We start from the raw sequence: 27,130 nt of genomic DNA on the forward strand, positions 1-27,130 counted from the left end.
GATGTAGCCTTTTCCTCAGCGTTACTTTCCGATACTTTTTGCACGCAGCATCATGGAGCTCCTTCTTTTAAAACACTGTATGTCACATCTAGACCCCCTGATTGTACATCTCAAGGGCATTTGGGTCAGTCCCACCCCTCCTACTCTACCATGGGCTGAGTTCTCCTAACAAGGGAGACAGCCATGGCTGCAGATTCACTCTGGGGGGACAAATACAGATGTCACATCTTAGCCCCAGGCTTTACCTAGCCTCACTGGAATGGATGGGGAGACCCAACGGCTCCAACTCACTTTGCAACAGGCTCATGGTTGAACTTCAGGTGCGTGCAAACGCCTCCTTGCCTGAGTCCCTGTTCAAGTTTAGTCATCCTGCCGCTTTAAATTTGTTCCAAACTTCCCTGACCCTGGTTTTCCTGCTCCACAAACAGCAAGTTATTTTAAGATCTGACACTGTTCAGCTTTTATTTCAGTGTAAACAATACCGGAGATGGAGTGGTCCTGGCACAAAGGAGCAGCTTGAGAACAGTTAAGTGCCTGCTGCCTTTTTTCCCCACTTTTTTCCCCTCTTTGCCTTTGGAGATGAGCTAGTTCAGGTGCTAATGAATCTGCTGAAGAGCAGAGAGACACTAATGACCCAGAAGTTGTTTTCTAGAGGATAGAAACAGGGAGAGATCCTTGCTGATCTCTACCAACCAGTCAGGGTCTCCTTGCTGTGATTCCCTGGATGTTTTGGAGAGGGAACTGATGTCACTGAGGGTAAGATGTGTGCTGGTGGTTATAATCTGTCCACTTTTGGGGAGAAGATGGAAAAAGATGTTTAAAAAGAGGCAAATCATTTGCACCCTGAAAGCACCCATTTCATTCCCTTGGCTCTCCAGGGAACCAGAACTGATGAGCTCAGGTGGAGACATCCACCTTGTATACTCCTAAAACTCTGCTGAGATGAATCTCACTCATCTCAGGGTTGCTGTCAAGACCTTTAAGATATTTGGATCTTCAAATGGTGTCTTCTGTCATAATTGCATTTACACCAGAGGAGGATGAACCCCTACTATTCTTCCATACCTTCTTCTTGCTGTACTCAGCTCTCCATCATGTTGTGCTACCAGAAGCATTGCAGGACCAGAGTCAACACTGCATGCTGTGATAGTGACTGTCCTTAATGTTAAAAGCAGATTTCTAGCCCACCTGGGTGCCAAGAAAAGGACTGAAGCAAGGATGCAGAGGACTTTAGAAACCAAAATGCAAGAGAAAAGGTCTTAAGGTAACTGCACGATTAGAAAGCCAAGCTTCTGGCTTCAGGGGCTCTGATGCTACTGAATATCTGAGGTACGCCATGCTGGATCAGCATTTCCTTCAGAATTTGGGATTTGGGAATTCAGGAATTTTGATGATTTTATTATTTAGATTTTTTTTTGTGGCTGTGGACATTTTAGAGAGGTGGGGATGGAAAAATCCTGATGATCTGTCAGCTTTGTGACTGCAAACCCATAACTCTGCCACCCCAGAGAGACCACCAGGAGGTACGTGTTAGTTTAGCCCCCTTTAACCCTACCCGGCACTGATGGGAACTGTCAAAGGATGTGGCCATTTGGGGGAACACCAGGTTTATAGGCAAAGAATTCTCTTATCTCACTGCAAATAATAAAACCATCAACCAGCAAAAACCAAAATTTATGCCTAGCTTTCAAAAAAGACCAACAGCCAAATACTCCAGTTCATGACTGTTTCCCAGCAGGCGCCCAGCACAAGGGTATCCAAACTGCCTCTTCTGAAGATAAATATGGAGCTGGAGGACTGGGGCCTTTGGGGAAAATCCTGCCCTTTCCTGGCCAAAATCCCACTGGGTCTGCTGAGCTGAGGCTGGGATTTGAGCTGGGAGGAGAAGGAAGAAATGTGAAGTTCAAGAGGTTTGGGGTTTTTTTTTAGAGCAAAAAGCATTGCCCAGCCTTTCCAGCACAGCTTTCCCAGCAGAGGTTGGCAAGCTGTGTTCATACCTCTCAGCCCTGCCCAGGGCTGTCTCCTGTGCCAGGTACCCAGAATCAGAAACCCATTTAAAATAATTCTTCATTCTATAATTGGCTTTTATCGCTATGAGCCCTGTACGCATCAGGTCAGCCCCATTAGTTTAATGGGTGCTGAGGAATTTTTAGGATGACTTAGTGACTGGGGAAAAATGAGTGTGGCAGACGGTATCAGCATCACATCAAAAAGCAAAACCATGCAAAGCCTTTGGAAACAAAAACAGCTGATGGGCTTGGAGCGAAGCGACCAGTGAAGTGGCACTGTCTGAGCAAAACTGAGGGAGAGAGGGAGGGAGGGAGGGAGGGAGGGAGGCATTTTGGGTGTCGTCCAGCTGGGAGGAAACTCACAGACAAATTTGCTAGCATTTGCATTTCCCAGAGGAGTCCTGGGACTGTTTTAGCCCATGTGCCCCAGCCGTGCCGTGATGGGGTTCATGGAGCTGTACCCCACGTCTGACAAGATGCTGAGGCGTTGGGATGGGATGCGGATCTGCAGGTGATGAACAACACGTAGGGGCTGGGCTGGGAAATGTGATAGACACAGCACCCCAAAATGTGTGTGCAGGCAAGTTGGAGGACAGGGGAGAAAATCACAGTGATGTTTGCGGCAGATTAATTCAGGCAGGTTTTCACAGCATGACTCTTCCCACCCCCAAGCCAATATATTTCCCCTTTTCTTCCCTCCATATATTTCACATTGTTCCCTCCAAACCTTTGATAGGGGCCATGGTTTATACACCCTGACCAGTGCTTTGCAAAACCTGATAAAAGCCAGGACAGATTTAGACTCTCATTTCCCGGACCCCAATGCCTGTTTGTTTACTGGTTTGTATTGCTTTGTATTTCCAATTAAAACCAAGCCTGAGTAAAGGGAAAGCTTTCTAAAGCCTTTAAAGCCTCTTTAGTGAGTGAAGGTACACGGAGCAGGAAGGAGCCGTGAAGCTGTCGATTGCTGTGAACTTTCCATGACACCACTCAGGGTTTGTTTCCAGACTGATTTTTATTTATGAATGCAGTAGCATTTATTACTGATTTTATCTGTAAAGATAACACTTCTTCCCTAGATGGTTTCTATGCTTCAGTTATAATTACTGCCTGCTTCTCAAACATACTTCTGCATTATTTAGTGGGGTACAATGTCAGAGCTGTAATGTTGGCAATTTATTACTTGGACTGTGGGGTTATACTCAATCTGGGGATGCCCGTCCCAGCTCCCTCTGGGAAAGTTGAGGACATCTCCCAGGGTCCCTCATGGTGTAGATGTAGGCAGGAAACCAGTCTTCTGCTCTGCTAGGTGCCGCACTGCCACTGAGCATAAAGGCAGCCTCTGCTCAAAAGGATTCATCACTGAGGTACAGCATAGACATGTTGGTGCATGTGCTTGTGTCAGCACTGGTGTGGCCAGCAGGAGCCGGGCAGGGATGGGGCCCCTGTGCTCGGCCCTGGGGAGGCCCCACCTCGAATGCTGGGCTCAGGTTTGGGCCCCTCGGGACAAGAAGGGCCTGGAGGGGCTGGAGCGTGTCCAGAGAAGGGCAGCGGGGCTGGGGCAGGGTCTGGAGCACAAGTGTGCTGGGGGGCGGCTGGGGGAGCTGGGGGGGGTTTAGCCTGGAGAAGAGGGGGCTGAGGGGAGCCCTTCTCGCTCTCTGCAGCTGCCTGAGAGGGGCTGGAGTGAGGGGGGGGCTGGTCTCTGCTCCCAAGTCACCAGTGACAGGGCGAGAGGGAACGGCCTCAAGCTGCGTCAGGGGATGTTTAGGTTGGATGTGAGGGAAAATGCCTTCCCTGCCAGAGGGGTCAGGCCCTGGCACAGGCTGCCCAGAGAGGTGGGGGAGTCACCGTCCCTGGGGGGGTTCAAAAATGTGTAGACGTGGCACTTCAGGGCATGGTTTAGGAGACATTATAGTGTTGGATTGACAGTTAGACTTGATGATCCTAGAGGTCTTTTCCAACCTTAATGATTCTGTGATTCTATTCTATGATCTTTTTTTCTGCCTGTAGCCATCTGCTGCCAGAGGCAGCTCTGTGATAGTACCTGCACCTGCCAAGCTGGGAATGGTCTTAAAAGGGACACTTAGCCACAGCTCCTGAAAAACTCAATGAAAACTGACACTGTCCAGGAAAATGAGATGTCATTTCTCTCTCCTGTTTCCCCCTTGTTCTCAGCCTGCTTCTTCTCTCTCTAGGGATTCAGACTAGGAGGGAGTTACAGTTTCCACCAGGCATTCAAGGAGCAGCTTAACAGTTCGTCCATGCTTATGATCATGTTAAGCCACAGGTGATGAAGCAAATACTTATGGTTAAGCATGAAAAAACATCCCAACTTGAATTTCCATCCCTGGCGATACTCAAAACCCACCTGGACACAGTCCTAACTGCTGTAGCTGCTCCTGCTGTCAGCAGGGTTTTGGACTAGACCATCTCCAGAAGTCCTTTCCAACACAAATATTCTGTGATTCTGTGATTTTTATGAAGACTTACATTAGTACAATACTCAGAACTTACACTGCAGGGAAATACCAGGCTTCAGAGCATGGTGAGGAGCTGAGATACCTCAGCAATCCCAGCAGGTAAAACTGGAGTTGTTCCCTGTTAGCATCACAAGGAAGGTGGGAGGGCAGAGCATGAGATGAGACACTGCCTTATCTGAGTCCATACCACAATGTATTGTCTGATGCCCCTTGGCTCTGAGTAAGTCCAGACTCATGTTTTCTTACCCTTTTTGCTCTGTGTGATGTTCCTCATAGTTCTCCAGCTGCTCCATGGCGGGTGGTGAAGCTCTGGGATGTCTCAGCCCTTGATGGGGATTCCACTTCCTTTCATGCTTACTGGGTTGTTGTCACATGCCAAGGAATGTGTCTGACTTGTTTGCACCTTTGATTGATTGCCACCCTTTGTATTTGTTTATTAGGATGAGAAATAACATTTCACCTAAAAAATTTCATCATGTGTTCTTTCAGCTCCACATGACCAAATCCCATCCTGGCCAACATTGCTTCTCCTTGCCAATTTTTGGTATGGTTGCCTTCCATCATTTTATTGCCAAATATATAAACTGCCCCTCTTCCTGTATGCCATTGCTTTTGAAAGTGAGCTGGAGTTGAGTGACTCACAGCATTTGCTATTTTCTTTTTTCATAACTGACAATGAATCTTCTTTTTGAAGTGTTGGGCAGGCATCTGAGCACTCGGGCACTTGCAAATACTTCGTCACTTCATCAGGTGTAAAAGTGTAGTGAATGGCTATTGCACTGCCCGTGGCTCCATCCTCACCTTCATCTCACGGCAGATCACCTGCCCTGCCAAGCACCACCTGGTTTGACATCGCTATGTGTGTAAACCATTCCCTCGAGCCTGCATATGCTTTGCACAGGTTCAACCTTGATATAAAGCCTTTATGATGGTAATTATTTTTGCTGGCTTGCCATAATGGTTCACATTGCTCTCAAATGAGTCGTGATGAAGTCTTTGAAATACCCACTTGAAATCCATAAATTCTGTGATGAGTCTTTTTGCTAGTTGGTTGTTGCCATGATGATTAGTGGTAGGGTCAAAACCTGGTCAACACATGATCTTCCAGGTGAAAATGCTGCCTTCCTCTCTTGAGGTTTGTCTGAAAAATATCCTGATAGAGCAGAAGCCTTTGTCTTTCCTGGAGAGCACTGTGGTGTCTTTTCAGTCTTTACATTTTTATTTAAGTATCTTAATCCCAGTTCCTTGACTCCCGTGGCTTTTCCTCATCCCCCAACTTCATTCCATGAGTCTAAGAAAAAGGGTGGATTTGTGATTTTCAGTTGAAGCTTGGTCACGCTTTTGCAGCTTTATCACAGATTTAAAATACCATAATATCTATTCTTTGGCATCAACATAACTCCTTCTGAGGATCTGAGATCCTGCTGGCTTTTCTGTGATACTCCAGAAACTCACTTCCACTGTTTCTGTTACCTTTAAGAAGAACTCAGAGTACAGAGTTGCAAATGCTTTGAATTTCTTTGGCACATTGCTAGGAAGGACCACCTTGTCCTCTGCCTGCTACTAATATTTTTATGCAGATAAGTCCATGATGTCCTAGCCCTAGACAGTGTTTCTTGGAGTAAAAAAATCCACTGACATATCTCAGTAATGAGAACACAGTCTACTGTCCTGTGCCTCCTGGCGCAGTTTGAAGGGAAGACCAACCCTCTGTTCACAGACCTGTATGACAGAGAGTGATTTGTTTTACAGATAAAGTGGCTTAAAGAATTAATGCTGCCATGAATGCAAGAATGCCCTCAGTTGTATCAGATAAATTAAAATATTTGCTTTAATAAGGTTTATAAATAATGAAGTAAGGTGCAAATCAGTTTTCCCTGCGGGTGCATTGCTACATGAGTGATCCCTGTGAAGTTCTCAGCTGTCTCTCCAAAGCATTTGGAGATGGAAAGCCAGAGCAGGCTGGCTTCTGGTCCGGTCCGGTCTTGGTAATTCCTGCATTCCTGTGGTCGTAGCCAAAATCCATTATATCATGGCTTAATCCTCCCAGCATCTGTGGAGAGAAAAGTCTCCAATGCACTGCATGTTTGTTACCAAGCGACATTTCATCCCATGGGTGAAGGACTCTGTGATATTGATAAGAGGGGCACCAAGTGTTGGATCTCATCCAGACCTGTGTCAGCAGCCAAATACACCAAGTTCAGGCATGGGTCATCTAGGTAATTTAAAAAAAAAAAAAAATTCCCATCCCTGTGAGGAAGGAAGAGTTCTCAGAAGTGGCACGTATGGAGTCTGAGCAAGCTGGTGCTGGGGGAACGCTGCCCTTGCAGAGCGCAGAGCGGGTGACAAGCCCGTCACAAACTCTGCTTCAGAGGTGGTAAAAATTCAGCATGCTCATTTTTGCTCTCACTGGAATTCATTTTCATCTGCTTTCAGTCTCAATTTTGATTCACACCTTTTCATTCTGAATTTGAATGAATTTCAGAAGAAATCAAGAGTTCCACTCAGACCCGTACTTTCATATCGAAAAAGCACATGATGATGAAATTTGGTCAAAGCAGGGCAAGCCACCCCCAAAAGAACGATCCACTCTAATGAGAACGAATTGAAACACCTTGACCTTCTTCCCTTTTACTTAAAATTCACTTTTATCCTCTAAAGGTTTCTTGTAATTTCTGGCTGCAAGCAATCCCTTGGCAAGCTCCTATTTTGATTAAATGGCGTTTTCCAGCTGGAGGATGTCGGAACACTTTCAGCTGGCCCTAAGCCAAGCACGAAGCACAGGCGATGCACCGGGCAAGAAGATGCAGATTTTGGTCTGGGTGCTGGTACCATCTGTGTTGTGTGCAAGGATGGGTGCAGCCACAAGGGTGATAATGTAATCCGGCTCTTCTGGGTTTTAAGGATGGCTCACCGTACTTTGTAAGCCACGTCGGAGTGAGGAAGATGAGGGTGAGCATCTGCTGAATAAGGCCATGGGATGGTTCCCAAACCACAAGAGAAAATGAGGGGAGAGAGGGTTTGCTCTGGTCCTCAGATGCTGGAGGATGTTTTGTTCCTGAGTCAGGGGATGAGGAATGCCAAAATCCAAAAATATTACCCTCAAGGAGACTCTGACAAATCTGTCTTGCCTGAGTCTCCTGAGGACCAAGTTCTACATTATGCTCCGTTGCCCCACTAAACCCAGCTCTGCTGCTGCTATGTGTTAAAAATAGCCACAAAACCAGCCCGTGCTTTAGTGCACAAGGTTCAAACAGCAACATCCACGCTGGGCGCTTGCCCTGCCACTCAGTGCAGAAATATCCGGCGGGGAGAGATTTGCTTGTCTGCAACCAGACGTGATGGGGAGATGGAGGTTGCCCAGGTGGAAACGGTCGTGCACAGAGATAAGAAATGCAAAAGCGTAATGTGGAGCTGAACTGATGGTGACCAAAGTCCAGTGGGATGTTAAACCCAGCAGGATTCAGGACTCCAGCCAACCATGCATTGTCCTTTAACCATCTTCAGCTTTTCTGTGGGATGGTCCCGGAGGGGTGTGAGCCATGGAGATGGGGACAGGGCTGGGGCTGACCCTAAACCAAAAGCGCTTGCAGGAGAGGCTGCCAGCCCCACATTTCTGAGCACGAATACCACGCTAATGTATTGCTGTGCTGCTTTCAACCCACGCCAGTTCTTGCCTTTGGCACAAGCCGTGCTCCCCAGTCCCTGCCAAACCAGTACAGATGTTTTAACACCCACCGGAGCCCAGATAATTACAAACAGAACCAAGAGACTGGTCGGGGCTGTTTTACTTTCATTGCCTGAACTCTCAGCCGTTCTCAAGCAAGACGCCTCCCACTTTCTGACATTGCTTTCAAAGACATTTTTGTGGGCCACATTGCTAATAATCATTTTATTAGGGGAACGCTGCGAAGCCCCAACCAGGATGAGGATCGCACTGTGCCCACTGACGTAACGGTGACCACAGAGAGCAACAAGTGCAGGGAAGACGAGTGGAGCAGCTGGGAAAACATTTTCATGGGAAATTAGAGCTGGTTTCTAATCAGCACCTTTCCAGCCATGTCATTGCAAAGCTCAGCTCATTTTCAAAAGGGTTTGGGGAGTGTTTTCAATGGGACAAAACTATGTGACCAGCTGGTGGGCACTGACCAGAGGATGATGCAGGTCCTTCCCATCCTAGATCCTCACAGGAGACAGTGCCCATCATGGCGAGCTTGTGAGCAGAGCTGATGAGATGAAAGAAGGAGCAGCATGCCCTGTTTTAACGGAGGGAAGCCAGCAGAAAACACCTTCCTTCTGGTCTGTGCTTGTACAACCTTAAGATATGGGAGTCTGGCCCATGTTCAGGAGATATGTTCCCTCAGGCCATTTGCAAATAGCCAGGTTTGAGCTTAACAGATGAGAACTGATTTAGCATGAGCAAAACCAGTTGTCATATGCATCTACCCTGGGGCCACTTAGAAAGTATCTGTGGAGAGGAGGACCAAGAAAGCCTCCTCAGGCTTCACATCTACATGAAGCTCGTGTCTACTCACCCTTTTTCCATCAGGATGCTTTAAGGTCCTCCTGGGCATACAGGTTCATTTTGTCCTTGCGGTCATTATCACAGCTGATAACTGGTTGGGTGGAAGATGATTGGCACAAGCCCACCAACCATGGGCTCGAGTTAAGTTCATGGCTCTCCCCTCAATCCCTGCTGTGAAATTCCTCATTCACCATGCCCAGCCATGAAGATTTTAATCCAATATTATTCCAGTTCATTTCTGGTTGCTGTGGAGACCAATTTATATGAAAGTCTAGTATTTTGAAAGATAATATGATTCTAAGTCATTTGCGATGCAGGGTCCCATGCTAATAGCATTAGCATATTATTTGATTATGGCGATGTGTAGGGAATAAATTTCAAGTCCTTTTTGCCATCATTGCATCTTAAAAGAAGAGGAAGAGCAAAACCTCCAGGTTTTAGCCTTACTGAAGACCTCTATTGCGGGTGAACTCACGATTTCTGAATGCATAAAGCTTTGGGGGTCACAGGCATCTTTAACCTCATGACAATAAGAATATGTCCCTCGAAAAGACCTTTTCTTTCTCTGCTTGCACTGAGAACTGACTCAGGTTTTCAGTGATGGGTAGAGATTTCCAGGATGGCGTTTTGAGCTGTTTGCATTTTTGCTGGAGTGCTGGCATGGAAGAGCCCAGCTAGAGAGCAGCTGTGCAAGGCACAATCCTCCCATCGCTTGCAGAAATCTTTCTTCTTGCATTTTACTCTCAACATCTTATGAATGGTTTTGCCTTCAGGATTTCTTTAGATGATTCTAGTATGTGGACAGGGTATGCTCATACCCCTAAATTAAAAAAAAAAAATATTGCATGAGAACCCTTTGCACAGGGGCTTGTTTTGAGAGTAAAGGCTGCAGAGACAGAAAAGGGAGAGCTGAACTTCCAGCAAGAAAAAACACCAAAGCCAAACTATTTGATTTTTTTTGAATCTCCATCCCTAAGGGCATGCTTTCTGGAGATGAACTGACCCTTGCTCGCACTGACCCCTGGCCCACTTTTCTTGCTGGTTCAGGGACACGGTGTTGCAGCCATGGAGGTTAATGACTTCTTTTGTCTCCTCTTTTGGCTTTTGCAGTCGATGCAGCTGATGTTACCCCATCTGAGCATGCCGGGCTCACCTGAAATATTTGGGGCCCTACCACAACCCCCCGTTCCCATCTTACCCCCTACCCCCTGTGTAGCACCTACCTCCCTTTCCTTGTAACCCATTGGCTAAAATACCACCCAGGGAGCAAAAAATAGCATTAATCCCAGATAGAAGAGAGAAAAACGGGGCCAAACTCCTGCAGTTTGGCCTCACACGTGGATGCAAATGCACCCATGAAGAAGGGGGCTCTGAAAGGAGAAATCTGGGGATCCTCTTCCTTTCCCCATCACTGCCTTGCTGAGCAATGGCAAGGCAGACCCTTAACAGTGCTGCTGTTTTATTGACTCCCCAGCAAACCGGGAGTTATAATGTTTCTCCCCCAAGGTAAGGAGAGATCGAAATAAATTACTTCTGTAAAGAGCTGGGAATGGCAGTTCTTCTATAATACAAAGTGGAAATATTTGGGCCTTTCATGCGCTCCCTTGAATAGAAATGGTACTAAATCATGCATAAGTAAAATGGGTTCACATTTCCTCCTAGTGAAAGTTTTCTTTTGCTCTCCGGGAGCATTAAAGACCTGTGCTCCCATCGCCATAAAAAGGGCTATAAAATTTGAAGTGTGCCGTTAAGAGGCCCGGGCTGGGATTAGGCTGGGATTCATCCTTTCTCTTTCTCCATCCCTGCTAAGTGAGGCATGCACCCATGCTTGATCAAGCAAGGAAAGGCACCCACATACTGCTTTCAGTGAACAATAAGAAGGATGAGAAGAAATTTGTTCAGGACCTAAAAGCAAGTTTTTCCTGGGCTAAGGATGCAAAGTCAATGATGCACCAGCTTCTGGGCTTTCACCCTGCTTGTTGGTGGCATGTTGGACCATGGCACCAGGTGAGACTGTGCTGGCATGATGTCCAAAGGGAAAGCCTGGTTAGGAAAGACCAAAATTGCTAATCATCATCATCATCATCATCATCAATAATAATGACCCATTATAATAACCCATAATAATAACCAATGCAATCCTCCAAAACAGGATGCTGGAGCTTCATTTCACAGTGATAAAACTGGTTTGATGCTGAGCTGTCATGAGGCTGCCGCTGGAGGTGGGGAAAAATACCCCTTTTCTCATATAAATGTGTCATCCCTTTTGCTAGCTCTTAGCTTTCAACAACTTCAGCCCTGTCCTGCAGCTCCGGGCTCCACAGACGGCTTGTACCTGCACCCAGATTCATTAAGGATGCTCTTGCATCGTGGGAATCACATGTGCCTCCCATAGACAGTAAGCAGATAATTTTGCACATCCTCATTGCCTAGTCTTTGCCACCTCAGCAATACCCTCCCTTGAGACCATTTTGTGTTTTAGACAGTTGCAGCTCAGCATCTTTTCCCTTTCCCTCTGTTCCAGCCTTTCTTTTTCTTTTTTTTTTTTCTTTTTCCATTTAATCCCTCATCAAATTGGTTTTGCAATGTCAGAGATGATGATTCATGAAGCAGAGGGTCGGAGATGAGGTTGGTTCTGTGGAACAAATCAAGCCTGTCCCAGCCCACGCTGCAGCCCTGGGATTGTCCTTCATCCCCGGCTGTAGGTCGTTGTCCCACTCCAGGGTTCTCAGATAAGGATGTCCCAGGTGGGATGCTCAAGGTCATGCATAAGCCAGGGCTGTGAGCATCCACATTCATCTGCTTTTATCTTCAGCACTGAAGCCCTTATAACAAAAATAAATAGGTGCACACCAGGCAGCCCCGTCTAGCCAAATGTTAGACCTCCAAATATTGACACTAAAGGTTGAGCTCCACAATCGAGCGGCAGATTTGCTCTTTAAAGGCATGTTGATATGATACAGAGCTGGGTCACTGCCACCAAGAGATGTTTCCCAGGGCAGGGATGGGATTTTGGACACAGTCTCATCTCACAGAAGCAAACCTGTGTTCTCCAGGGAGAAGCATTGCATCGTTTCTGTTGCAGTCTCTCTGTCTCTTCTGCCCCTTCGTCCTTCAAAGAATTGATTGCTGTTAAAATAACTGAGATACATAATGCTTTGAGGTCAGGATGATCTGACTTGGCTCCTTTCCCTCTCTTCTCACTCACTCACTTTCCAGCACTGTGATTTTCCCCCTCCCTGTTCCCATGCTTTTCAAAGGCAAACACTCCTGCATTACCACTATTTTTCAGTTGTTTCATACAAATGCAAGCAGAGCACTGACACTAATGGGCAGAGACGATGCTATTTATCGCCACTCGTCTTTGTCTCACTGTGTCTCCCATCAACTCTTCCTTGGGTAATTGTCCCCATCATGTGTTGGATGCTTAAATAATTGGGGGATTTCACTGTTGTCGGTAGAGGAATCCTAAGGGGACCAGCTTAGGCTAAGCATCATTTAGATGGCTGAAACTGGGTAAGAGAAACCATGCCCTTAGCCCTCTGTGCAGCAGATCCCTGTCCATAAAGCAGTGATGCTCCCTTCCCTTGGCCAGTCTGTCCTAACTGGTTTTCAAAGCAAATGGAAAGAAGCATCAGAAACTGGAAAGGAAAGACTCAAAAGCCCAATGTCCCTTTTGTCCTCACCCTTCAGCTCCTCTGCAGTGGACGATGCAGCTGTGATGAGTCCTACCTTGACCCATCCTCACCCTCACTTTTGGGGATCTCAAAAGTGCTTGGCGCCCAAGATTCAGGCAACACTGAATATTAGGGTACCTGTGTCCTTGCAAACAGCTCCTCACCCTGATGGAAACCAGAAAAGGGAAATTATCCAAATCAGATGCCCTTTCCAACTAACCTGACAGAGGAAACCTTTAGCCAGTGACCTGCTGAGGCATCCTCAGACTGACAACAGCTTTTCCAAATGCCATCCAACTCGGAGACAATAGGGAAAGCTTGGTAAATAAACCTTCCTTGGGTGCCACGCTTATCCTCGTGGCATCCCAGGGCCTTATGGCAGCACAGTGGCACGGTGACTCATCCATCGGACATGTTGTTTGTTCTCTCCATGCCAGGAGAAGCACACGGAGGGCTTGTTGTGGTAGGGTTGTTTGTCTTTTTTGTTTAATTATTTTTTTGTATTTGTGCTCGAGGAGTGAGCTGGCAGTGAAAGCAGAGGTGCAGGCCGATTCCCATGGGAGAAGATTCCCCCTTTTTTTGCTAATAAACGATGGAGCTGCTCCAAAGTGTGGGGAAGAAGATAGCACACGAGCACGCTCTGCCCCCCACCGTCCTAGGGATTATTGCTAGTAGATTTCTACTACTCCCACCTGAAAAAAAAATCTCATCAGCCATAAGTTATAATTGGCATGAAATCAGCAGTGTGGTCCGAGGTGTTTGGTGGCCTTATTTGCCAGGTCAGATCTAAGGAGCCCTTATCTGTGAGGTCCCTTGCACCAGCTCGCCCTTACCAGCATGGATTGGGCATCATGGGGAATTTCGTGCCACTCAGGGATGCCAAGCAAACCTGGCACCTTTGCTGTGACCATCAACAGGAGCGCAGGAATTTAGCTACACCCAAAAACCACCACCCTCCCAGGGGTATAATTTCATTTCCATGGGATATAGGGAGTTGTAGTCCCAGCCTCTACCTTAGGTGGGGAAAGCTGACATCGCGGCTCTGGTGAAAAAGGCCATTCTGAGCAACAATTTCCAAAGGAGGCTGAGTAATTATTTCACTCCGATAAGCCCAGGAACATTGTGTGAAGCTATGTGCACACAGCAATAGTCGAGCGCTCTGAGCAAGGGAATTCAGAGCTGTCAGCAAGGAGGGAAATACCACTTTGGGGGATTGAAAACATTCATAAAACATTCCTGGCTCCCAGCCTAGTCCATCCTGTTGCCGGCCGTGCTCACAGTTGCATATTTTTGCTTTGGCGATGGAGTCGCAGAGAGGCTTTTTCCCCTCTTTGCTGCAACACATGGCCAAAAAGACACACCTTAACCTGGACTAGTGAGTGCCGAGCCTTTGGCCAACCAAAGCCTGCCCAGCACTGTGGGGTTTTGCAGGGCTGTGCTGGCTTGTTCCCCCTGAGCCTCTGGCTTGCTTTCTTGCAGGTACCAGCACAACAGCTGTAGCGCAAGCCCAGCAAGATGTATGCAGGCAAGGCATGCTGCTGACATGGAATTTTAAGTTACGGGTGTCCAACACCGCATTTTCCAGACCGTGAGAGTCCAATTCCCCAAACTCAGAGCAGAACCGGCCAGGAAACGTGGGGTTAAGATGACACTTCCCACATGGCCCTAGAACATAACCTTAACTCTGTCCCCCTGGGAATGGCAATAGGAACTGGAACAGGATCTTAACCCTCCTTGGCTGTATTTGATACATTCCCTCAACATAAACTCAACATCTCAACATAAAGCCAAGGGATTTGAAGGCTACTATTATGCTGTTAAATAAAGGAGGGACACAGGTTTATACATAGCCCCAAGGTGGATGGCCGTGAGGGATAAGGAAGCGTCATTCTTTTTGGCTTGTGGCCAGATCGAGTTGAGAATCTTTGATCATGATGCGGGTGGGACCGATGCCTGGAGGCGTCTGGATGGGGTCCCCTGGAGGCTATTCACTAAGTACCCTGCATGGACACGGGAAATGAGTGTTGGGCCTCATCACCTGGGAGCTGGGCACTGCGGCATGGCAAGTTGAAATGGCTTTGGGACCTCTGGCCTGTAATCCAACCTGTATGCATTGCCCTCACGGGGACCTCTCTCTGCTTCAGGCCGACATGAGAGCACAAATGTCTGGACTTTTCCTTTTAGCATGTACTAGTCATCAAATGCTATTTTTCTGCCTCAATTTTCTTTCCTGCCTCTTTTTCTGCCCTCCAGCAGGACCCATTGTCACCGTGTGACCTGAGTGCATGAACTGCCGTTTTTTGCTAGTGCAAAAAAACCCCACAACATAAAAAATACAGAGCAATCTTGGCAGTCCCCGTCTGCAGCCGCAGGATTTATCCTCCCAGCCCTGTGAAACAATCCATCTCTCACCTGCTATTATGGAGTTCATCTCACAGACCTAATGGAGTACGTGAGCCCTGAATTGGCTCCCACTAATGTTCTCGGTGGCCGGGTCGCTGTGGGAAGCAAGCTGGGAATTCATTTTGAAAATCAATGCAGATATCGATAGAACTGCTTCCCCCAGGGAAACGGTGTGCTTTTTACCAAGCGTTGCCGCCTGCTCCCCTTTGTCCCCCGTTTTCTTTTACGCAGCCGGAGTAGCCACGGAGTAATTCATCCTGCTTTCAATTAGTGTGTCTTTTGTGCAGTGCTCTCCGGTATCCCTAGATCAGACTGGTTACTGGGAAAAAATTAGGGTCTCCTGGCAGTGCAGGATTCACTGGGCTCCTCAAAGTGTTGTGATTTGAATTTTCTGTGCCCCAGCATGATGCTGGGGACTGTCTTCTCCATGCAGCCCCTGCTCTCCCCTTGGGTTGTGTTGGCACAAATAAATTGGTGTAATTTCTAACTTCCAGGTGTATTTTGGCCCGCTGTGGCTTTTCCATGCACATTCCACATGAAATGGCAAGTGCAGAGCCTGCAGGGGTAGTGTTGGAGGACTGGTCAGGGCAGAGGAACCCCAACCCAGCGCAGTTCACCATTGTCCTCAGAGGCAACCTTCGTGCTGGGATAGAGACACACCACCAACCTGCCATCCACACACCATTCTTGGAAGAGTCTTGGCCAAAGCCCAATGTCATGGGCAATTCTTGGCTGTGATTTGAGAGTTTGGAAGACCGGGGAGGCTGTTCCTGAGAGGCACTTTGAGTGTGGCCCCCCTGGTTTTGATAGAAACATGAGTATGGGCTCTACCACGCTGGATGACCTCAAATCATTTGATTTAGGACTAACGTTTGGAACTCATAGAGCTCTCAAGATGCCTTTTCCAGTGGGGTTCAGTCTGCACTGCTATGGGATAAATATTTAATAAGAATGAGGGTCAAAGCACTGTTTTGTCCAAAGACACCAAGATGGCCATTTACTCCCATGAAAAGCACCAAGGGATCTTTAATGCCCATGCAAAGAAGGCAGGAATCAGAGTTTTAAGCTCTCATCCCCCACCATTAATGTCAATGTTAAATATTGATCCTTTCTGTGTTTAGCACAAACCAAACAACACAGTCGAGCCGTACTCTTTGGCTTTTATTAATGTACTTTTTCTGCATCGGGTCAAGTTTGCAGTAATGCCAGGAAAAAAAAAGGTAGCAGCAGTGAACAAACAGCAGACAGATCAATTTTGTATCTTGACACGATTCAGAAGGCGGTGAAAAATTGCCCTGTGTGGAGCAGGTCCTTGTTCGAGCCACAACAGCCATTTCACAGAGAACTCATTTCTCTGCGGCGTAAGCGAGTCAGACCCAAAATTTCTGTGAGGATCTGGGATTTGAGGGAAGAAATGGAAAAAAGAAGTTGGAAATCTGTAAAATCCCCCCTCATCCCCATGTTGCAGCAGGTTCCCTGTGAAAGCCCAGCTAGAGCCCAACCTGGCCACTGTTGTAAGGGATCACAAAAATGTTTTTACAAATACATTAAGAGCAAAAAGAGAGCCAAAGAGAATCTCTATCCTCTGTTGGATATGGGGGGGAACATTGCCACCGAGGATGAGGAGTAGGCTGAAGTACTAAATGCCTTCTTTGCCTCAGTCTTTAATAGTCAGACCAGTTACCCCAGGGTATTCAGCCCCCTGAGCTGGAATGCAGAATAAACCCCCCATAATCCAGGAGGAAGCAGCTGACAACCTGCTGCTCCACCTGGACACTCACAAGTCTATGAGGCTGGATGGGGTCCACCCAAGATGCTGAGGGAGCTGGCAGAGGAGCTCGCCGAGCCACTATCCATCATTTATCAGCAATCCTGGTTACCAGGGGAGGTCCCAGACAACTGGAGGCTTGCTGATGTGCCGCCCATCTACAAGAAGGGCTGGAAGGAGGATCTGGGGAACTACAGGCCTGTCAGCCTGACCTCAGTATGGGGGAAGGTTATGGAGCAGATAATATTGAGGGTGCTCACCAATCATGTGCAGGACAACCAGGGGGTCTGGCCCAGCCAGCATGGCTTCATGAAAGGCAGGTCCTGCCTGACCAACCTGATCTCCTTCTATGACCGGGTGACCTCCTTAGTGGATGAGGGAAAGGCTGGGGATATTGTCTACCTGGACTTCGGTAAAGCCTTTGACACTGTCTCCCACAGAATCCTCCTAGAGAAGGTGGCTGCTCATGGCTTGGATGGGCATACTCTTTGCTGGATAAAAAACTGGCTGGCTGGCCTAGCCCAGAGAGCTGTGGTGAGCAGAGCTAAACCCAGCTGGCGGCCGGTCACGAGCGGGGTTCCTGAGGGGTCAGTGTTGGGGCCAGTCTTGTTTAATATCTTTATCAATGATCTGGATGAGGGGATCGAGTGCACCCTCAGTAAGTTTGCACATGACACCAAGTCGAGCAGGCCATTTTGTTAGGGTTTGGGTTTTTTCTCTGCATTCTGCATCAGCACCGAGTAAACACTATTATAAAGGGTGATTTCAGTGAACGACAATGAGTGTTTTTCACATGCAAGAAGTGCATGCATAGCAGGGAGACCCTGCATGGCCTTCTGCATGGTCCTCTGCATCCAGAGATGGATCAGCTTTCCCGAAATATTCTGCAGGTTGTGGGTTTTCTGGGGTTTTGGTGGGTTTTTTTTGTTTTCTTCTTTTTTTTTTTTTTTTTTTTTTGTATTGGAGGTTTACAGCTTGGCTGTAAAAATTCACCCTTGGTTCAAATTCTCGGAACACAGTTATTAGGGGGCTGGAGTAGCCGGGTGATTATTCCTGACCTCTGGGATAATCTCAGTTGAAATTAATTTAATATTTTAAAGTGTATTTTTCCTTGAGCAAAGGAAGCAGGCACTAGGAGTCACACCTTCGGTCTGCATCCCATTTTACTAGAAGAAGACAGCAGGAACTGTTTTGAGGAATGGGGGAATGTGGGAATATTTTTAATCTCTGCTGTCATTATGTCTATCCATAGCCCCACCCCATGCCTCATTTTACCCAACTGGAAAAAGATAGCAGTGATGCCGTTACACAGAGGGATAGGGATGACTTAAATCACATCTCTAAAGCCACCTACAAAAGGTGTCTAAGAAAAGACAGAAGCAGAAACTGCGATATGAAAGCTCTTCTCTTCCTTTTCCTTTTTAACCAGGTTTTAACAACCCATTGACCTCCCTGTGAATTGGGCTGAAATCCTCCAGGCATCCCTGCAAGCCACTAAGCATTGGATTCTAAAATATGATAAAATTCTAAAATATGCTAAAACATTTATTTCCTTACATGGTACCTATATTTGCATGTGTTCCAAGTAGAGGAGCCTGCTGCTGAATGCATCAATCAGAGCTATAAGCAAACCTCACCAACCTCCATAAATGCCGGAGCGTTTAAGTAAGGAAAATCCTGGGAACACAGGCTGTGGGGTCGCTGCGTGCAGCTGCTCACCAGTGTGTTTTTACCCCTCACAGATACCCTGAGGACCATCGCCTCCATGAACCATGCGCCACGGTCCTCCCCAGCAGAGCTCAGCGGTGCCAGCCATCACCTGCTGCGAGAGCGCAAGTCCTCAGCGCCGTCCCACTCCAGCCAGCCTACCTTGTTCACCTTTGACTCGCCTGCCAGCCACCTCCAGAGCACCCTGTCCGCCAGCGCCCCTCAAGACTACCTTTTCCTCCACCAGTGTATGAGCAGAAAGTCAGAAACCGCAAGGTATTGTAGCCTGCCTGGGAGCAAACCTTGGGGAGAGCTGAGGGAGGGCTGGGGGTGAGAGGCTCAGCCCACCTCCATCCTTGGAGGTCTGCAAAACCCAGCTAGAGGAAGCTCTGTGCGATGGTCTCATCTCAGCGACCTTTCAACATTCCAGCTTTCCTGGCTTTCTGGGTTGTATTAAAAACTGTGAATGGCCAGACCCAGAGGGTGGTGATGAGTAGCACAAGGTCTAGCTGGAGGCCAGTCATTAGTGGTGTACCCCAGGGGTCAATACTGAGTCCAGTCCTGTTTAACATCTTCATTAATGATCTGGGTGATGGGGCAGATGGTGCCCCAGCCAGTTTGTTCATGGCACCAAGCTGGGAGGATTGGCTGATACACCAGAAGGACCTCAAGAGACTGGAGAAATGGGCCAGCAGAAACCTCATGAGGTTCATCAAAGAGAAGTATAAGGTCCTGCACCTGGACAGGAACAACCCTAAGCACCAATATATGCTGGTGGCTATCCAGATGGAAAGCACCTTGGTAGAAAAGGGCCTGGGGGTCCTGGTGGACACCATGTTGAACATGAGCCAGAAATGGGTCCTTGCAGCCAAGAAGGCAAATGGTATCCAGGGTTGCATTAGGTAAAGTATTGCCAGCAGGTCAAGGGAGGTGATCGATCCCCTCTACTCAGCACTGGTGAGGCCACATCTGAAGTGCTGGGTCCAGTGCCGGGCTCCCCAGTACAAGAGAGACATGGACATACTGGAGAGAGTCCAGCAAAGGGCCACAAAGACGCTGAAGGAACTGGAGCATCCCTCCTATGATGGAAGGATGACAGAGCTGGGACTGTTCAGCGTAGGGAACAGAAGGCTCAGGGGGATCTCATCAATGTATTTATTTTATTATATATATAATCTATTAAGGTATTTATATAAATACCTGAAGGGAAGGTGCCAAGAAGATGGAGTAAGGATCTTGTCAGCGGTGGCCAGTGCCAGAACCAGAGGCCGTGGGCACAAACTGAAACACGGGAGGGTCCCTCTGAACATCAGGAAACACTTTTTCAATGTGAGGGTGACTGAGCACTGGCACAGGTTGCCCAGAGAGGTTGTGGAGTCTCCACCTTTGGAGACATTCAAAAGCCATCTGGGCACAGCTCTGGGCAACTGGTTCTGAATGGCCCTGCTTGAGCACAGGGGTGTTGACCAGGTGACCTCCAGACAGCCTTTCCAACCTCGACCATGCTGTGATCCTGCAGACGGAGCCCTAATTCCTGCTTTTAACCAGGAAAAAAAAAACCCACAACTAGAGGGATGGGCAGGGTTTGCACCGCTCTGTCATTCATCCCTGCTGTAGCCCAGAGCTCGCTGGGCTTCGCGGCAGCCTGTGGTGCACGGTGTGGTATTTCTGAGGCAGCGACAGCTCTCCGCCTCCAGACCCAGCCGGTTGCCTTAAATAGCGAGGAGTTTTTTTGGCATGAAGAGTTTTGGCTCGCGAGTGAGGCAAGGAGGGAGGGAGGGAGAGGCAGTTGGAGCCCAGCTGTCATGAGGTGAGAGCAGAGCCCAGGCTGCAGCCTCCGCTGGGCTTTCCTGCTGCAGCTGCTTTTCCCTACCCGAAAAACAAAAACAGAAAAGGCTCAGAAAAATTAACTTCAGATGGAGTTAATGGAACAGTGTTTAAAAAAAGGCCCTCTGATGCTCCAGCTGTGAGGATACCTAAAAGCCACCCTCCAAAAGCCCGAGCGTGGCTGGGACACTGAGGAGGAAGGAGCAAACACCGATGCTTTGGTGGGCAGAGACAAACTGGCTGGTGGCAGCTTCTGCAACTGAGCCAGAAATAATCACCCTGATCAATTCCCAGTGCATGGGGCCAGGCTGCAGGACTGCTGGGAATCTCTCCTTTCAGCTCCAGAGCATTTACTTTATTCATCCATAAAATGAGGGTAATAGTAGCTAATTGTTGGGCAATGCTGAATAATTAACCCATGAGATGCTTCAAGTCCTCAGCTGGAAGGACCAAACATCTCCCAGGCAGACTGAGCTCCAAAGGCAGCAGGGATTCAGTTGTCATATCACAGCATCACTTGTTTTTTCCCCAAATAAGCCCTATTTCTGAGCGCCATCTCGTGCTGGCTCCATGAAACAGAGTCCCTGTTGTCCCTGCAGAGCATCAACCCCGCCGGAGTGGTGTTACCAACATCTCCAGCTTTTCCTATAGGGCTGGCACTTCCCCAGTGATTTGCCGCAACTCAACACACCCCCCCAATAACTATTTCACTTTTTCCCAGCGTGGTGATTGATACAAGGCAGGACTTTCCTCCATAGGGAGACGTTTAAATGGGGCTGTCTGAGCTCTTTCTGGCTGTGAGCACGTGGTCCCCAAAAGGCTGACCCATGTGTGGTTATACCTCTGCAAGCAAAAAGACCCAGCCCAAGACTACCTGTCACCCTCTCCTGGTGCATGTGCATTAGCTCTCCGCGGCAGTGTAACCCTTTTTTTGAGCTTTGTGGTATTTTGTTCTTCCATGCTGCTTCATGTGGCTTGGAGGAAGGCATCATCATCACCCAAGTCCAGCACTGCCACATCATGCCCTTGTGTCCCAGTGCTTCCATAGCAATGCTCGCATTTCCCTGAGTCTTGTGGGATGGGCGTGGAGATGGGGGAAGAGAAAAGACCAAGTGGTCAATTCAATCATCCCTTGAGTCAAGAAAATACTATCTGCTGGGGTCGCAGGTGCAGAAGGCCAAAGCCATGGGGCTCATCATCTTCTGCAACATTGGGGCATTGAAAGAGGAAGCAGCAGGAGGGATAAAGCAGGAGATGAAACACCTTGGAGGGAATCAGTGGAGTTGCGGTGGCTAATGAGCAGTTGTTAGAGGACTGAGGTCTCCCCAGTGCTTGCCCTCCATCCTGGCTGGTGTCCCTGAGCATGACCACAATACAAATCAAGAAGTCATTAGCAAGGCATGGACCTAATGACCACACGGCTTAACTCACCCGGGGGATCTCAAGGGTTTTTATAAATCTCAATTCATCCCTGAGGTTCATTCCTACCTATCTGCAGCTGGTATCAGGGCTGCAACTCCCAAATCCCTTGCTTCCCCAGCACTTGCCCTGCAAGAAGGAAAGGTAGTGGCGTGGCTGGAGGCTTTGAAATAAACCCCATCAGGAATTTTTCCAGTCCCTCTCAAACATGTTTGTAAGGCAGAGGTGAGAGTAAGCCTCCCTCCTGCACTGCGGACGGGCAGCCGACGTACGATGACGATGCTGATGGGGTGGCTGTCAGTTGGTATGAAAATTGCCCATTTGGAGTAATTTATGACTGAATTGTGCCTGCCCATAGCCCCACCATAGAGCTGGATACATGTACCTCCCACCCCAAGACTGGGTGATTTTGAAGGTGTTTCAGGACAAAATGGGTTGTGGGCACATTTGGAGTGGTCTGAGATGTTCCCATCACACTGGGGTTGGGCAATACAGGTCAGGAAGGTTACAAATAGGGGGAGAAGAGCTTGGTGTACCCAGGAACAGGCTTTCCCCCCATCTCAGCCCTTTTTCCCTTTCCTCTGCAGGAGTGCCAGCTTCTCCCAAGCCACAAGGTCCGCCTTCTTCATGCGGAGTGATACAGCGGTCCAGAAGCTCTCACAGGGCAACGGGCACTGCGTGAACGGGGTCAGTGGGCAGCTCCATGGCTTTTACAGCCTGCCAAAACCCAGCCGGCACAACTCAGATTTCAGGGACAGTGCATATGACCTCCCACGCACCTTTGGTTCCTACACTCACCCCAAGTCGAGCTTCACCAGCTCTGAAACGGATAACGAGGAGGTCTACACCTACAAGACTCCCAACAACACTCTATGCAAGGAGTTTGGCGAGCTCTCCACGGACTCCTATGACATCCCTGCCACCCCACTGTCCATCTACCAGATCCCCAGGACATTTACATTGGACAAGAACCACAATGCTCTGGCCGTGGCTGCCAGCGACTCGCCTGCCGCACCACCCCCACGGCCCCCCAAACCCGGGCAAACAGAGCCACAGTGGGGCAGCCCACCCCAGCGGCCCCAGCCCAGTGAAAGCTTAGGGCTGGCCCCCATGGCAGCCACCATTCCCCGCAGAAACACACTGCCAGCAGTGGAGAACAGCAGGCTGCACCGAGGTGAATTTGGGTGTGGGGAGCAGGGGGTGGCTTTGTCCTATCTAGCTGCCTTGGATGGGGCAGTCCCACTGGATTGTGGTAGGGCTGGGGCAGTTGTTGGCATCACCCAGGAGGCTGAACACAAAAAAGGTCTCCCTAGTCAGGATCTAGCCCTGGTATTTGTATGCAAGGGGCACGGAGAGGCATCCCCAAGGCTTTTCCTACCCAAGCTGCTCAGCTGGCTCTTGGCTGTTTTGTGCCTTGGACCAAAATCCCAAACCTGCTTGCCTGTACAGCCCTTCACCAGAATTTGGTGATTTGGGCTATTTTTAGCTTGCTTTTAGTTCAGTTCATAACTAGGATTATCAGAATGCTTGTCAGCCTGGAGCTACCTTGGTTCTGCTCACCAGACAGGAACATAATTTTGCACATCTTCAAGACCCGACACACCCAGTGCAGCAGAGATGCCCTTCCCATTGGCCATAGATGGGCCATGGATGAGCTTGCCCTTTCCAGATCCTGTGCCTAGGGTGAGATAGTTGCAAAGTAACTTAGAAGAAGTGGTTGGAGAGGAAACTGTAAATGATACACACAACTCCCTGAAATGCCTCTTCCATCTCCTCCTACCTAAATACCAACATTTAGGCTGAGATCAGACCCATGCTCAGCAGTAGATAGACAAGTCTAAGAGCTTAGCAGCCCATCCTCACTGTGTCCTCCCCTTACCAGAGGCTGCCAGCCCTTAGGTCTGCCGAGCAAGCTGTAACAGAGCTCTCCCTTAACCCAATTTTGTCACCATGTTCTACCTCATCTGGCACCTTCACCCCTGGAATCTTGCAGCACTTTGCGAGAACCAGGTTAGGTCCGTGCAGCACGTGCAGTTGTGTTGTCACATCAGGGAGATGCTAATTGGGAAGGAGCATAGCAGGGAGTCTGTGACAGGCTAATAACCACATCTTCTCTCAGTCATCAAGAATAGAGAACACCCTTCCAGTACCTGGATTTTGTTTTCAGGGGCCCCTTTTATTAGCAGTTGCACTGGGACACATTGTGCATTTGTGGTTGTGTTGCAGCTTCTTCTTGTGAGACGTATGAATACCCCCCGCATGGAGGCAGCAGTGCTGTGCAGTCAGTCGAGTCGATGAACGATGGGTACAACTCCTACCTGGTGAGTTGGCCTTGGTGTTGGCCACCTTGCTATAGGCACCATTTGCACCTTATAGATTCAGAGATAAGTCAGTTCCAGGTGGAACCTTACAGCCCAGTCCGGCGGAGCTAAGGCAAGAAAAGAAGGGTTTTATTACTGATTCATTTAAAACCATGGTGGCCTGCAGGGTAGAGATGGAGGGACAACCACCTAATGCAGCACTGCATGCAGAGCTTTGCTTGGGTGCTTCCACAGAATGTATCTGCCTGGAGCTTTGACCCAAAATAAGTGCCCAGGGGTTTGGCTTCTCCAAAGCCTGGGATGCTGCTGAGCTGAATAATAACATGTTGCCTAAACAACCTCTTCTGTGTACTTTCTAAGATTTCCTGAGCTGGAAATGACATTAAAGCAGCCTTTCATATTGCATTTTAGTCATGGCCAGAGCCCAGGGAAAAATTACTTTCTAGGTTAAGCATGCTTCAGCAGCTCACTGATCATGAGAAGAAGCTCAAGTCTGGGTGATTGAGACCTTCCCCTGAACTCAGGATGTTGCAGTGTCTTGGAAACAGTGGAGGTAGACCCTCTCAGTGTAAACTGATGGCCAAAGAGGGCATAGACTATCCCTTCCCTCTCTGCTGAGACTTTAGAGCTAGTCCCACCCTAGGTGTGTGTTCGGTGATGATGAGATGAAGGGTTTTGTAGTGGGATGGGGTTGACCAGTGTCTGATGCTCACAGCACATCCGCCTGCTTGTCTCCCAGCAAGCCAAGGCAGCAGTGGCCCGCTCCCACAGCACTGACTCCGAGGACAACTACGTCCCCATGAACCCCGGTTCCTCGCCCCTGATCCACACTGAGAAAGCCAACGACAATGCCCAAAATCTCTACATCCCTATGAGCCCCGGGCCGCATCACTTTGACCTGGTGGGGTTGTCCTCAGCCACCCTCCCCGTGCATAAAGGAGGAGCCATGGCACAGTGCCACAGACGGTTGAGTGAAATCCAACCCCCACCAGTCAACCGCAACCTCAAACCCGACCGGAAAGGTAAGAATGGTTGGTTGTGGGCAAACCTTTCCAGAAACCCTTCTATTCCTGTAATACTTTGGACTACATCTGTCACCTTGTGCACACTCAGTAGAGTCCTATGTGGGGTGTGCTTTGCTACCTATGTCAAACCCTTCTCGGCTATTACAGGCAACATGTGTCACAGGCAGGATCTCACCCCCTTTGCATTTACCCCTCCCTATGCTCCACTCCAAAATCTCTGTCTTGTATTCAGATGATGCAAATTTCTCCTACTGTTTCCTACTGGCTGGACCTAGACAGCTCTTCCCTTAGGGCTTTGCCTACATCCTCCAAATCCCTTCCCAGATCATTTCATGGCAGGTCATCAAGAAGATGCTGAGAAGGGCTCCCGTCATTAGGGTGTCAACACCTAACCCCATCAACATGCTAGGCGAGGGCTGGGGCTGGAGCACAGCAGTCTTCTCTTCCACCTAATGAACAACCCATGATGAGAAGAGCTTTCATGTTACCCTGCAGATGTCCTTTCCCATTCTTTATGAGGAAATGCTCTGGTTGGAGGCAGCTGGTCTTGTCGCCATCTAATGGGTTATCACAGCCCCCTAATTAATAGTCTTATTATACTCTGGGTTTGGGCATTTTTAAAAGCTCTCCATTCCCTGGGAGGGACATTGCCCTTTTGGGGCCACCCATCCACTCTGCAGCTGTGGTTCAGAGGGGAAATTCACTGATTTCCCCCAGTCCTGGCATAAATGAGTGCAGGGATTTTGGGTGGGGGTATTTGTCATCAGCAAGGAGGGCTGGGGTTACTGATTAGCAGAACGGGAAGCAAAGAGCAAGTTGTTGGGGACCCTCTCATGCCAGTTGTGGATGCCAAATTATAGGCACATGCTGCCTCTGAATAAAGGCTTTTCCCCTCCCCAGCAAAGCCATCGCCACTGGACCTGAGGAACAACACTGTCATCGATGAGCTTCCCTTCAAATCGCCAGTCACAAAATCCTGGTCCAGGCCAACGTGAGTAATGGCTGGGGTATGATTTCTTTCTTTGCCCCAACAGCAGATCTCTGGCCTTGCTCTCACGGCCATAAGTAGCCATGGTGTCACCTCTGCTACAGATTAATCTCCTCTGGTTGAGTGTAAGGGGGATGTCAGTTGCTCTTCTGCCTTGGCTTGCTGCAGTGTTTTCTTCTAGCCCACCATCTCTTTTTGTTGAAGGGGCATGTTTCTCATGGGTCATCTTGAGTCAAGCTAGAAGTGAGCCCAGACTTTGGATGCAGAGCAGAATTTCCCCAAAAGCTGGATGATCCCTTCAGCCCTCAATATGTTCTTTTTCAATTTTAGAAAGAGGAGCTGAGAGCTGGGTCATGCCATGCAAATATCTGCACTGGGATGAAAGCCTTGCCCAAGACCCTATCCCCATCAGGCACCAGCAGAAACTATCTGGGAAGAGGGGCATTTATGGAGTAATTCTTTCCTAAAATATCCTGCCACACCATGGCAATTCAGGGCTTAGGGGCTTCCTTGGTCACAGCATGGCCAGACTTAGGAGCTGGGTCAGATGCTGTCAAAGCAGAGGTGTTCCTCTCTTTGACCCTCATGAGCATAGTCAAGTGTTGCAAGAGCCAGAGCCATATTCCCCACATCACAGCTGGTGGCAGGACGATAAATTTGTTTAGGTCAGGATTTCACATGAAAGCCCAGCATGTGGTTGAGCAGCTAATTAAGAACCCTTGAAAACATTTCCTATTTCTGGGTTCTGACACCACCCAGAGAGCTGTGGCTCTGACACAGGACCTGTGGTCCACCATGACTCGTGACCCAGCTGATCCACCCCAACTTGGCAGCACTGGGGGCACAGGGCATGATTTCACATCCAGCTCTTCCCCAAAAAGCCCGCTATAGTCCCAAAATGCAGGGTGACACTCACAGGGTCTGACTGAGCTGTGTTTTGACTGCCTTGAAAGCAAAGCCTAGCCTGAAGGAAGTCTGCAA

At 48.6% G+C, this 27,130-nt stretch overlaps 1 protein-coding gene across 2 annotated transcripts in view; it reads left to right on the forward strand.

The window, feature by feature from the left end:
• Window positions 1–27,130, forward strand: part of GAB2 (GRB2 associated binding protein 2) — a 99,065-nt gene that overhangs the window by 62,327 nt on the left and 9,608 nt on the right. The window contains exons 2-7 of one of the 2 annotated variants that reach the window (XM_064441484.1): window positions 471–525; window positions 18,605–18,845; window positions 22,403–22,989; window positions 24,042–24,136; window positions 24,876–25,158; window positions 26,062–26,152. In XM_064441484.1, the coding sequence (XP_064297554.1) occupies window positions 18,628–18,845; window positions 22,403–22,989; window positions 24,042–24,136; window positions 24,876–25,158; window positions 26,062–26,152 (1,274 nt within the window). In that variant the 5' untranslated portion in view covers window positions 471–525; window positions 18,605–18,627. The remainder of the gene's footprint in view (window positions 1–470; window positions 526–18,604; window positions 18,846–22,402; window positions 22,990–24,041; window positions 24,137–24,875; window positions 25,159–26,061; window positions 26,153–27,130) is intronic. The other variant, XM_064441483.1, reaches the window with a different exon arrangement.

The sequence above is a fragment of the Phalacrocorax carbo genome, chromosome 1 (genome assembly GCF_963921805.1).
Source record: "Phalacrocorax carbo chromosome 1, bPhaCar2.1, whole genome shotgun sequence".
NCBI classification, from domain to species: domain Eukaryota; kingdom Metazoa; phylum Chordata; class Aves; order Suliformes; family Phalacrocoracidae; genus Phalacrocorax; species Phalacrocorax carbo.